Genomic DNA, 11,240 nt, shown 5'->3' on the forward strand with positions numbered 1-11,240 from the left:
GTGGAACTGCCATTTCCCCAGGTTGATTTGGGTCGTCCTCGGCTTCCTAGCCTCGGTTCACCAATGACAAAGATCTCTCCTGTGCAGGATCTTTGGTGACACAAAGTCTTGATTGATTAAGAGATATGTGATGAAAAGGGTGAAACAAAGTAGATGTTACAAAACAGTTTTATTAGATATTTCTCAGAAAGAGGGTGATATTGATACTGTTTTATGGACTTTGATATTGAATACTGTTCGTTATATCCATATCCTCATTGAAAATACTGATTGGGAAATCTCGTTTCTAATTCACAAAATGTTAACCAGACTAGGCTATGGAAAATTTTTCCTCAAACTTTATGAACATAGTTAGACAATGCGTACCTGAAAGGTTTGTTATAATTATAAGGCCAAAAGACAAGCCCTGGTTTGATTCTGCATTACGTAAGACTCATCGTCAAACAGAAATACTCAGACAAAGAGCTCAGAAAAAAAGCTCCAAAAAGACTGCGATTTCAAAAATTGAAACATATAAGAAATGAATTCAACAACATGAAAAAACATGCAATTGAAAACTACCACAATAATATAGAATTACATCATACAGATACTAGTAAAAATAACTCGAAACTTTACTGGAAATTATTGAAAGATGTTTTTAAAACCAAAGTTACCTCTGATATTCCACCATTACAATATACAATAGATACTGGTGATGCAAACATTGCTTATTCCAATGAAGAGAAAATATATGTACTTAATAACTATTTTACTTCTGTATCATGTAAGAGAGGTGATATTGTGTCAGAATTACCGGATACATATTATATTTGTAATAATGAAATAAGTAATGTATAAGTGAACAAGAAGTAATTTATATTATATCAATACTTCCTACAAACAAGCCATTGGTCCTGACAACACAATTTGTAGAATTATTAAATGTATATGAAGGAAATAAAATACATGTATGTCAATATGCATATAAAGATTTGATTGCTTATTCTTTATTATGTGTATAGAAGATTTTTTTATATGGAATATTTATCACACTGTAATGATGATTTTATAACCTCATAAATTTTTCATTTTACATGCTGAATACTATCATTTAGTAAAAAAGAAAGTATTTAAAAAAAAAAAAAAGAAAGGTTTCCCTCAGAATTTGAAACGAGAGCCATAACCACTTCCACGGAGTCTTTTTACATGAAGCGAAGTAAGGAACTGAACGCATACATATATATATTCTGTAATCTCAAAAAACTATAGCCTTTATTAACCAATTTAGTTGCTGAGCTGTGTAGGGAAAATCATGGAACGAGTGGTTTTTAAGTACATTTAAAATTATTTTCATGACAATAATCTCTTTTACAAATACCAGGCTGTTTTCCTATATCAGTTAATTGAAACATATAATAATACTGTTAAATCTATAGATGATGGAAAATTTTGTTGTATGGTATTTTGTGACCTATCAAAAGCATTTGGTGTGTCTGGCATAAAGGTCTCTTAGCTTGTTTAAACTTAAAACATATGGGATCAATGGAAAATTATATAAATATGATATATAAAGCTATTTAGAATGTACGTATCAAAGGAATTTGTACCGTAATTTGCTATGGTCAGCTAAACCTCTGTATGCTGGTATTCCCCAAGGCTCAGTTTTAGGGCCACTTTTGCTTTTAATTTATGTGAAAGATGTTGCTGACAATATGATTACTTTATGTAAACTATTTGCAGATGATAATTCTTTGCAGCATTCATCTGAAAATATGAACATTATTGAAAGAAACCTTAACAGAGATCTTAATTATAATGAACTAGAACTTTGGTCAAAGAAATGGTTAATGAAATTCAACCCCTCTAAAACTAAAGCAATAATTTTCAGCACAAAGAAAAGAACTGAAATTCCAAACCTTCTTCAACAAATTCTACCCAAAAGTGCGCAAAAAATATTGCACCGTAAATTGCACCTTTTTTGCATTACGGGATCTGTAGCGTTATAGTGACAGACAAATAAATTAAACCATTAACGCTACAGATCTGCAGCTACCTATAACTCATGTGGCAAAAAAGAAGATGCGTACCCATTATTTTTTGTATGCCCAAAGTATAAACAAGCCAGAAAGGAATTTTTGATAAATTTTTACTATTTGATAAAATTCATATTTCAGATATAGATGTATTATTATGGGGGTGGATTCATTGAGTGCTGTGGAGAACGTACGTATTTCCTCTCTTGTTCAAACATTTATAAAACATTCTGGCAGATTCACATGTTAGTATTTCTGTTATTATATTTTATGCATGTATATACAAAATTACATGTGTGATTCTTAAAAATGCATTGATTTGTAAATTTTGCAAACATTTAATACTTTGAATGTACAAATTCAACTGTGACCTAATTGAATTTTTGTAATTTATATGTAGAGGGCGTCATCAGTTTTTAGCTCACCTGAGCCGAAGGCTTGAGTGGGCTTTTCTGATCACATTTTGTCCGTCGTCTGCCCGTCTGTAAACTTTTCTAAAGAACATGGGATCTAGACAATCAAAAGCTATGCAAGAAGCGAAAGACCTTTTGAGATCTTCATTCTACTAGTTCATTTTGATTCCACAAAGAAGCTTGTCAGATTGGGAGTGGTGTTGTCACACCACAGATTAAATTTTGATCAGAAAAAAATATTGGTACAAAGCATCTTTTGTCATTTGAAGACCATAAACCATGGGACTATTTAAACCTGAGAGCCATTATTAATTTGAGATGGGCGGGACAAGTCCGAAATCACAAGGGATATAATCAAGAATAGACATAAATAGGTGAGGATATATTTCATTCATTAAAAATCTTCTTCCGTCAAGAACCACTGGTGATTCCAAAGGAAGGGAAAAGTTATGTGGACAGCATACCTGGGATAATGGACTTTCATAGTAATTGAAATCATGACCCGCCAGGGGTAGGGTGGGGCCACAGTGGGGAACCAAATTTTAACATAGAAATATATAGTGGAAAAATCGTTTTCTGGAAAGAACCACTGGCAATTTTTACATCAGAGAAAGCTAAAACTTACGAATGGTTTGGGAAGCATCGAATTTTTAAGGAAGGGATGAAGGTAGTGTAGATGATTTAAATTGTACACACCAGACCACAAATCATGAGCTTATGAATCGGAAATTGCGGACAAATGAATTCGGCGAGTGGGAAGTCGACAGAAGAAATTCAAAGAGTATGCCACAATTTTAACAAAAAGTTTTACATAGAAATATATATAGACGGGACCAGTCTCGTACAAAGTTGCTTTTCCAGACGGCGTTGAAAATTTTGAAAATCTTCTGATGAAGAACCACTGGGCCAGAAAAGAGGAATTGTTCATTATCTGTGTTCTGTTCAACCACTCAGTTTTAAAATCAATGAATTTTAATACTGAATAAAAGTTGTGTTTTAAGATCTCCAGGGTATATCAAATAATTAAAAGAGCCGCTTACTTTCCGTCTTTTTAAATCTGTTTCAAAGGTTTTCACAAAGTTGGTGCAGGTGATCCCAGTGTTTTACAAGTTAATATGAAATCATGATATTCCAGCCATTGCTATTACCAGTTTTAAAGAGAAAAGTTTCAATGTCATGTTTACAATGATGCAGTTACTTTCTGTGCGCAAACTTATATTACAGTGTTATGAATTCTTGGAAACTTGTTATACTTTTAACCAGAACTTCTTGAAATTCTTTCAAAATGCTACTCCTCCTACAGTTTTGGTCTGATTTCAGTATAACTTGACACACAAGTAGACTACACTAAGATACATAATTCTGTGTATCGGTTTTTGATTTTGATGGGCGGTGTTGCCATGGTTACTAAAAATAGAAATTTCTGTGAAATTCTTTCAAAATGCTACTCCTCCTACAGTTTTGGTCTGATTTCAATGTAACTTGGTACACAAGTAGACTACACTAAGATACATAATTCTATGTATCGGTTTTTGATTATTCGATAAAGCGGTGTTGCCGTGGTTACTAAAAATAGAAATTTCTGTGAAATTCTTTCAAAATGCTACTCCTCCTACAGTTTTGGTCTGATTTCAATATAACTTTGCACACAAGTAGACTACACTAAGATACATAATTCTATGTATCGGTTTTTGATTTCGATGAGCGGTGTTGCCGTGGTTACTAAAAATAGAAATTTCTGTGAAATTCTTTCAAAATGCTACTCCTCCTACAGTTTTGGTCTGATTTCAATATAACTTTGCACACAAGTAGACTACACTAAGATACATAATTCTGTGCATCGGTTTTTGACTTCAATGAACGGTGTTGCCGTGGTTACTAAAAATAGAAATTTCAGTTAAATACTCTTAAAAATGCTACTCCAAATACAGTTTTAGTCTGATTATAATATAATGTAATATAACTTATTGCTGTTTTAAAGTTTCAATTCCCATCTGCTTATAAGTACTTTTCTCTTCCTTTGCTACAAGTACACACCAGTAGAGCTTCAGTCTCGACAGAGACTTCTGGTTTTTTATCACCTGTATTACAGAATATGACAAAAGTAGTTCCTTTAGTGGCAACTTTACCAAAATAGTTCTCTTCTAAAAATCTCTCAGTATCACTGTCTCTAAAAGACACCAAGTCCGCATTATCGGACACCCTTTCTGAAAACACGGCAAAGAAATGTTAGTCGACAATCCCATACTGAAACACATCAATCAAATACCAAAAATGTAAAATAAATATAGCTGTTTTACAGCTCAAACCCCCAAAACAACTTGAACGTTTTAAGTTTACAAGATCGATAAATATCAATCAAAAATAAACGAACACGTACCACACCTTTGTTACAGGTGACTACGTGTCGCTCGCTCAAAGAAAAGAATGGCTTGGCACGTGGAGTTGTGCCTTATATACAACAGGTACTCAGGTAATAATATACGTCATACAGGTATTTTTAACTTAATAACAAATGAGGTTCGCTTAGCTGGCTCGAAGGAAAATCTGCTATATGATACCCTTTGCAGAGCTGAAAGGCGATATGTAACCTCTATTGGTAGAACTAGATTTAACGAGGCTCGGGGGTCGCTGCCATTTTAGACTGTTTTTATCTCTACACAAAAAAGATTTTCACTCTAATGTCACGTAACTCTTTCAGGAGTTATCGTTCATAAAACGCGCTCTTCATTCAAGTAAGGTAATAATAGACCATAACAACAACAATGGTGAAGGTAAACATTCAGAAACGTAGAGACAAGAACGGGCGATTTATTAGTGAAAAACAGGGAAAAGATTTTTCTATAGATATAAATAACAACAACAGCAACGATGTTTCTTCACATATGCCGTTTGAAGTGCATGCACTACACGATCATGCATATTTCTCCAAAAAGAAAACACCTCTCCAAGTAGTGAGCTTTTCATCAGCACCAGTGTTCGAAATCCCGCCAAATGACAATTCCACAGTTTCATTCGGGTAATTTATTTCATTATTTTTAAAATTTAATCTATCTTATAAACATGTAAAAGATAGGAAAATAATTATTTTATAAAACTCAATAAGAAAATTTGCAACAGGAACTATATATAAATGGGGCAAAGGGGCCATAGATTAATCTAAGAATTTTCATTATTTCATGTTTTCATAGAGAGAAGAATCTCACTCATCCCAAGAGCCATGGGCGGATTACAACACTGGAAACAAATGATGGTTATATGGATCTGGAAGATGCACAATATTTTCAGGGTATTTTTTTTTTTTAATATTATCATGTTGTTTATATTTGAACTATGAGTTATATCCTTATGTGGTAAAATTTTACCAAAGGCAAAAGAACATGTTACATGTATATGGAGTTCAGGTAATGAGTGACTTTTTCATAATATATTATAATCATAAAATATATCATAATGAGATATTGCTTTGTAATTAAAATCAAATCAATACACATTGTAATAAAATGCATTTTAATACAGAAAATCCCAGAAAGTTAAATTGGAAGGAAGGCAGAAGAGTAATTGAAATACCATTTCTGGCAGACAAACTTTATCAGGGATGCATTACATGCCATCAACCATTGCATCTGAAAGACATTGTTGATGAAGAACATTTTGGTTTGGGAAGCATTTTTAGGATTGTTTGCTCCTCGTGCAAAAATGTGACCCAAATTTCATCTGGAAAAAGACATATAAGTACCTATGGCATAGGAGACAAAGTCAAAAGTAAAGCATCATACACATGGGATGTCAATACAAAGCTTGCTTCAGGTATCATCATAATTCATATTTATTTACCATTCTTAGAATGATGGTTTATGATAAAGTTGATATAAATATTTTTTTGAAAGTTCAATATAATGAAATACTGCTTGTGTGTGTTATTTTCAGACTTTCAAATATTTTTTTTATACAGGAATGTTACATACTGGCTTAGGTGTATCTTCTGTGAATGCATTGCTTGCATGTTTGAATATTCCTGGTATCTCCCATAAGTCACTGAAGGCAAGAGAGAGAGAAGTTGGAAAAAAGGTTGAAGATGTTGCTATAAAGTCTTGTGAGGAGTATGCTGCCCAAGAAATGGAAATTTGTAAAGAGTATGTTTATTGGAATGCTTTTATAAAATGAAATGATAAATACTGATAACAAAAATTTCTTATTGAAATTACTAATGAAATTGATTAAAAAGTTAATTTTGCCAAATAGTTTTATAAAATTTATACTTTTTCTCTGTTTCCATGTGTATTGTAAGGGAATATGTTAATTTTTTTCAGTGAGGGAGTAGAAGTATCCTTCGATGCAGGCTGGCAGAAGCGTGGTAGTGGAAGATCATACAACAGTTTATCAGGTGAATTCAACATCCTTCTCTAAACTGTAATATATTCATTTATCTGACAGTAATATAAACTTTAAATATAGTTAAAATTAACTGAAACTTAGAGGGTGTGGGAATAAATTGTTATGATTTTTTCATCATATAAATGCCAATATGTGCAGTATGTATGGAAATACTTTATAAATTATAATAAAACAATATTTTATAGGTCATGCCTGTATGATTGGTACCAAAACAGGCAAGATTATCAGCTACGATGTTAGAAACAAGAGCTGCCGTATTTGTGAAAATGCTGCATTGTCCGAAGAACCTCCACGGCAACATGACTGCAGGAAAAATTGGGATGGTAGTGCTAAAGGTAAAAAATATTAGCAATACAGAACTTTTAATTATATGTCATATGTAACAAAAGGTAAAATGACATATACGTGATTGCACATTACTTGCTTTAAAAATAATGAGTAAATTCATATTGAAACAGGGATGGAATGTGACATGGCTGTAAGCATGCTAAAAGACCTTGAGGCCAAGAACATAAGTGTGGAGACAATTGTGATGGACGATGACACTACAACGATTGCAAGGGCAAGAAAAGAAGTGAAAGCCAGACTAAAGAAAAAGAGTGATAGTAACCACGCCAAAAAACATTTCACCAATAGATTATACGGTTTACAAATTGCCAAAAAGTACAGACAGTTGGGAACGAAGACCATAGCTCATTTAAAGAAATGTTTCAACAATATCATTGCTGTGAACAAGAACAATCCAGAAAATTTGAAGTCAAATCTAAGATCATTGACACCTCACCTTTTTGGGGACCATAGTAAGTGCAGCGAAAACTGTGGATTTGTACGGAACCCTACTACTTATATTCCAAAGAATTTACCATATAGGAAATACCTGAGTGACAATATGCTGAAAGCAGATCTTCAAGAAACAATTTCATCATTTGCAGACCAAGCAGAGAAGTTAGCCAATTTAGGTAGTTCCCAGTCAAATGAGAGCTTCAACAACACTATTGCTTCAAAAGCTCCAAAAAGAATGCACTTTTCAGGATCAGAAAGTACATCATTTAGAGTTGCTGCCGCAACTGCCCAGAAAAACTTAGGAAGTCATTACGTTTTGAAGGTGAGTTTGAAATTGATAGTAGGAATATGTCAGTATGCTTGAATACATTTGACTATATTATAAAACTACTTTTAGTTGATATTAGATTCATTCTTCTATTTATTTTGCATTGATTTTTTTTTCAAGGTAAATGAAGCACTTCTCTTGTCACCAGGAGAACATACAAAGAAACAGATTTTACAACATGACCTGAAAAGGACCAAGGATTATCAACGAAAGTCAACCACATCATTCAAGAAGAGAAGGTCAGCCCTAAAGTCCAAAAAACAAGCAGCACTAGAGAGCAAAGAGCTGAGGGAGGGTACCACATATGAGTCTGGTGTGAGCTTGGCTGACACTTCCACAGCAGCTGATATTCATGAGATACCACCTCCTCTCACCTTGCCCACCATTTCAACTCTCCCAGATGAAAATTATACTTTCATCTGCTTTGATCTGGAGACTACCGGTCTTGGTATGTGTTATTGAAATATGTAGACAGTCACAAAGAAATACACTAATATTTATCTTTTTATGACAATTACTGATAATCTATTGGCAGATATATAAGCTATGTTTATAAACGTTGTGCATAAAATTATATAGGTGTATATTTCAATGCAGTAATTTTTTTTTTATTTTTTTATTTATACATATGATTCCATTATTTCAGGATTATCATCAATTACACAAATTGCCGCTAGTTGTGGAGACAAAAAATTCAACCAGTATGTGTTGCCAGATCAAGAGATAAGCCAATCTGCTTCAGCGACAACTGGGATATCTTTTGATGGTGTTGCTCTTTACAAGGAAGGGGAGGTACTTGATGCTCTACCACTACCTGAAGCACTTGCCAGATTTTCCACATGGCTACAAGAGTACAACAACCCAGTACTGGTGTCCCACAATGCCAAGTCCTTTGACTCTGTTGTTTTTATTAACAATGTATCTAAAACCTGTATAAATTTTGATCATATAACTGGATTTGTTGACAGTTTACCACTTTTTAAAGACTTATTACCAGGCAAGAAAAGCTATTCCCAATCATCACTGGTACATGATGCAGGGCTGTCTTATGATGCTCACAATGCTTTAGATGATGCAGCTACCTTGGAGAGAATTTTGAAGTTTCATTGTGTTTCAGAGTCTACCATGTTGAAATACAGTTTTCCATTGTCCTATGTTTACAATGCTTTGCAGTACAGAAAATTGAAAATTGTAAATATGAACTCTCTTGCACATCTAGTTACATCAAAAGTATTGTCTAAATTCATGGCCGAGAAAATTGCTGCTTCTGGTCTTTGTTATCAGCATCTGAAAATGTCATTTGAAAGAAATGGATATGAGGGTATTGAAGCTTTATTCAAAGAGCCAATTAATGGTAAACCAAGGGTCACAAGGTGTAAAAAGATCATTTCAGCTGTTTTTGAACATTTTTCTTAGACTGCTAAGGGAGATAACTTGTAGTAGACTAATTATTTTGTTGAAAAAATCAGTTTTTAATTTTTTTTCTCAAAATGTACCACAAGAAAATTTTTTTTATGCTTAATTATTATAATACATATATTGATAAATTATATATTATAAGTTGAACAAGATCTTGTGGCTAATTTTTTTTTTTGTTTACATTTTTGTATTATGTGACACATATATTTTCAGTAAATTGTCATATTATTATTTCAGATTTTTAATTTGTTAAGTTATTGTTACTGTATTTATTTATTCTAATGTTATTGTTATGTTTTTTGTCTTTATTTGTTATCAATTTTTTTCCCTTATTTTTTCCATTTTGACATTATGTGCAATATAATAAGAGGCAATAAATACTAAATTAAGGTTGAATGTGATGTTGTCTTTCACTCTAAAATGTGGAGAAGGATTATATTAAACATAACTGCAAATTTGGTGAATTTTGGGACAATTTTTTTTTGACCCCCCAGCCTCCTTAAGTCCACATTTCAGCGTTTGCAATACTAGTGAGATTGAGGATAAAATTTTTCACTGTAATCTTTTTTTTTAGCTAAGAAACACATCACATACCTTAGTAAGTATTTATACCATAACAAAACAAGAGGCCCATAGGCCACATCGCTCACCTGAGCATGGGCTAGTTAAAACACAATTCAGCTCAGTATTGAAAAGTTTACTTGTTCGGGGGGGTGAATCTTTTTTATTACTTAAGAGTGTCACTATATCAATAAAGCATACATGAATAATTTCACCATGCTTGAGAAGAAGAGTTTTCAAGATTTTTCCTATATATTTCTATGCAAAGATTTGATTGCCCATTATGGCCCCACCTTACCCCAGGGGTCAGGATATGAACAAGATTAAATTAACTCTAACTGAGGATGTTTCCTTATTAATATCCCCAATCATAGTTTTGCTGATCTTGAGAAGATTCCTATGTAAAACTTTGATCAGCCATTGTGGCCCCGCCCTACCCCCGGGGGTCATAATTTGAACAAACTTGAATCTACACTACCAAGGTTGCTTCCAAATGAGTTTCGTCTTTCCTTGCCCAGTGGTTCTGGTGAAGAAGATTTTTAAAGATTTTTTCTATATATGCCTATGTAAAACTTTTATCAGCCATTGTGGCCCCGTCCTACCTCCGGGGGTCATGATTTGAACAAACTTGAATATACACTACCTGAGGATGCTTCCACATTAGTTTCATCTTTCTTGGCCCAGTGGTTCTGGAGAAGATTTTATCTATATATTCCTATTTAAACCTTTGATCAGACATTGTGACCCCGTCCTACCTCCGGGGGTCATGATTTGAACAAACTTGAATATACACTAACTGAGGATGCTTCCACATTAGTTTCATCTTTCTTGGCCCAGTGGTTCTGGAGAAGAAGATTTATCTATATATTCCTATTTAAACATTTGATCAGCTATTGTGGCCCCGCTCAACCGCCAGGGGTCATGATTTGAACAAACGTGAATATACACTACCTGAGGATGCTTCCACATTAGTTTCATCTTTCTTGGCCCAGTGGTTCTGGAGAAGATTTTATCTATATATTCCTATTTAAACCTTTGATCAGACATTGTGACCCCGTCCTACCTCCGGGGGTCATGATTTGAACAAACTTGAATATACACTAACTGAGGATGCTTCCACATTAGTTTCATCTTTCTTGGCCCAGTGGTTCTGGAGAAGAAGATTTATCTATATATTCCTATTTAAACCTTGGATCAGCTATTGTGGCCCCGCTCAACCGCCAGGGGTCATGATTTGAACAAACGTGAATCTTCACTACCTGAGAATGCTTCCACATGAGTTTCATCTTTCCTGACCCAGTGGTTCTTGAGAAGATTTTTAAA

The 11,240-nt window shown here is 33.7% G+C and overlaps 1 protein-coding gene across 1 annotated transcript; it reads left to right on the forward strand.

Annotated features, from left to right (window-relative positions):
* Positions 1-5,039: 5,039 nt before the first annotated feature.
* On the forward strand, positions 5,040-9,803 carry LOC134256019 (uncharacterized). The gene is made up of 9 exons (XM_062738612.1): positions 5,040-5,447; positions 5,620-5,717; positions 5,948-6,238; positions 6,384-6,564; positions 6,742-6,815; positions 7,012-7,161; positions 7,285-7,931; positions 8,058-8,385; positions 8,584-9,803. The coding sequence occupies exons 1-9, from the start codon at positions 5,194-5,196 to the stop codon at positions 9,351-9,353; spliced, it is 2,793 nt and encodes a 930-aa protein (XP_062594596.1). The 5' UTR covers positions 5,040-5,193; the 3' UTR covers positions 9,354-9,803.
* Positions 9,804-11,240: the final 1,437 nt, after the last annotated feature.

The sequence above is a fragment of the Saccostrea cucullata genome, unplaced genomic scaffold, assembly GCF_032062105.1.
Source record: "Saccostrea cucullata isolate Sc308-1 unplaced genomic scaffold, CSIRO_AGI_Scuc_v1 ctg2735, whole genome shotgun sequence".
NCBI classification, from domain to species: domain Eukaryota; kingdom Metazoa; phylum Mollusca; class Bivalvia; order Ostreida; family Ostreidae; genus Saccostrea; species Saccostrea cuccullata.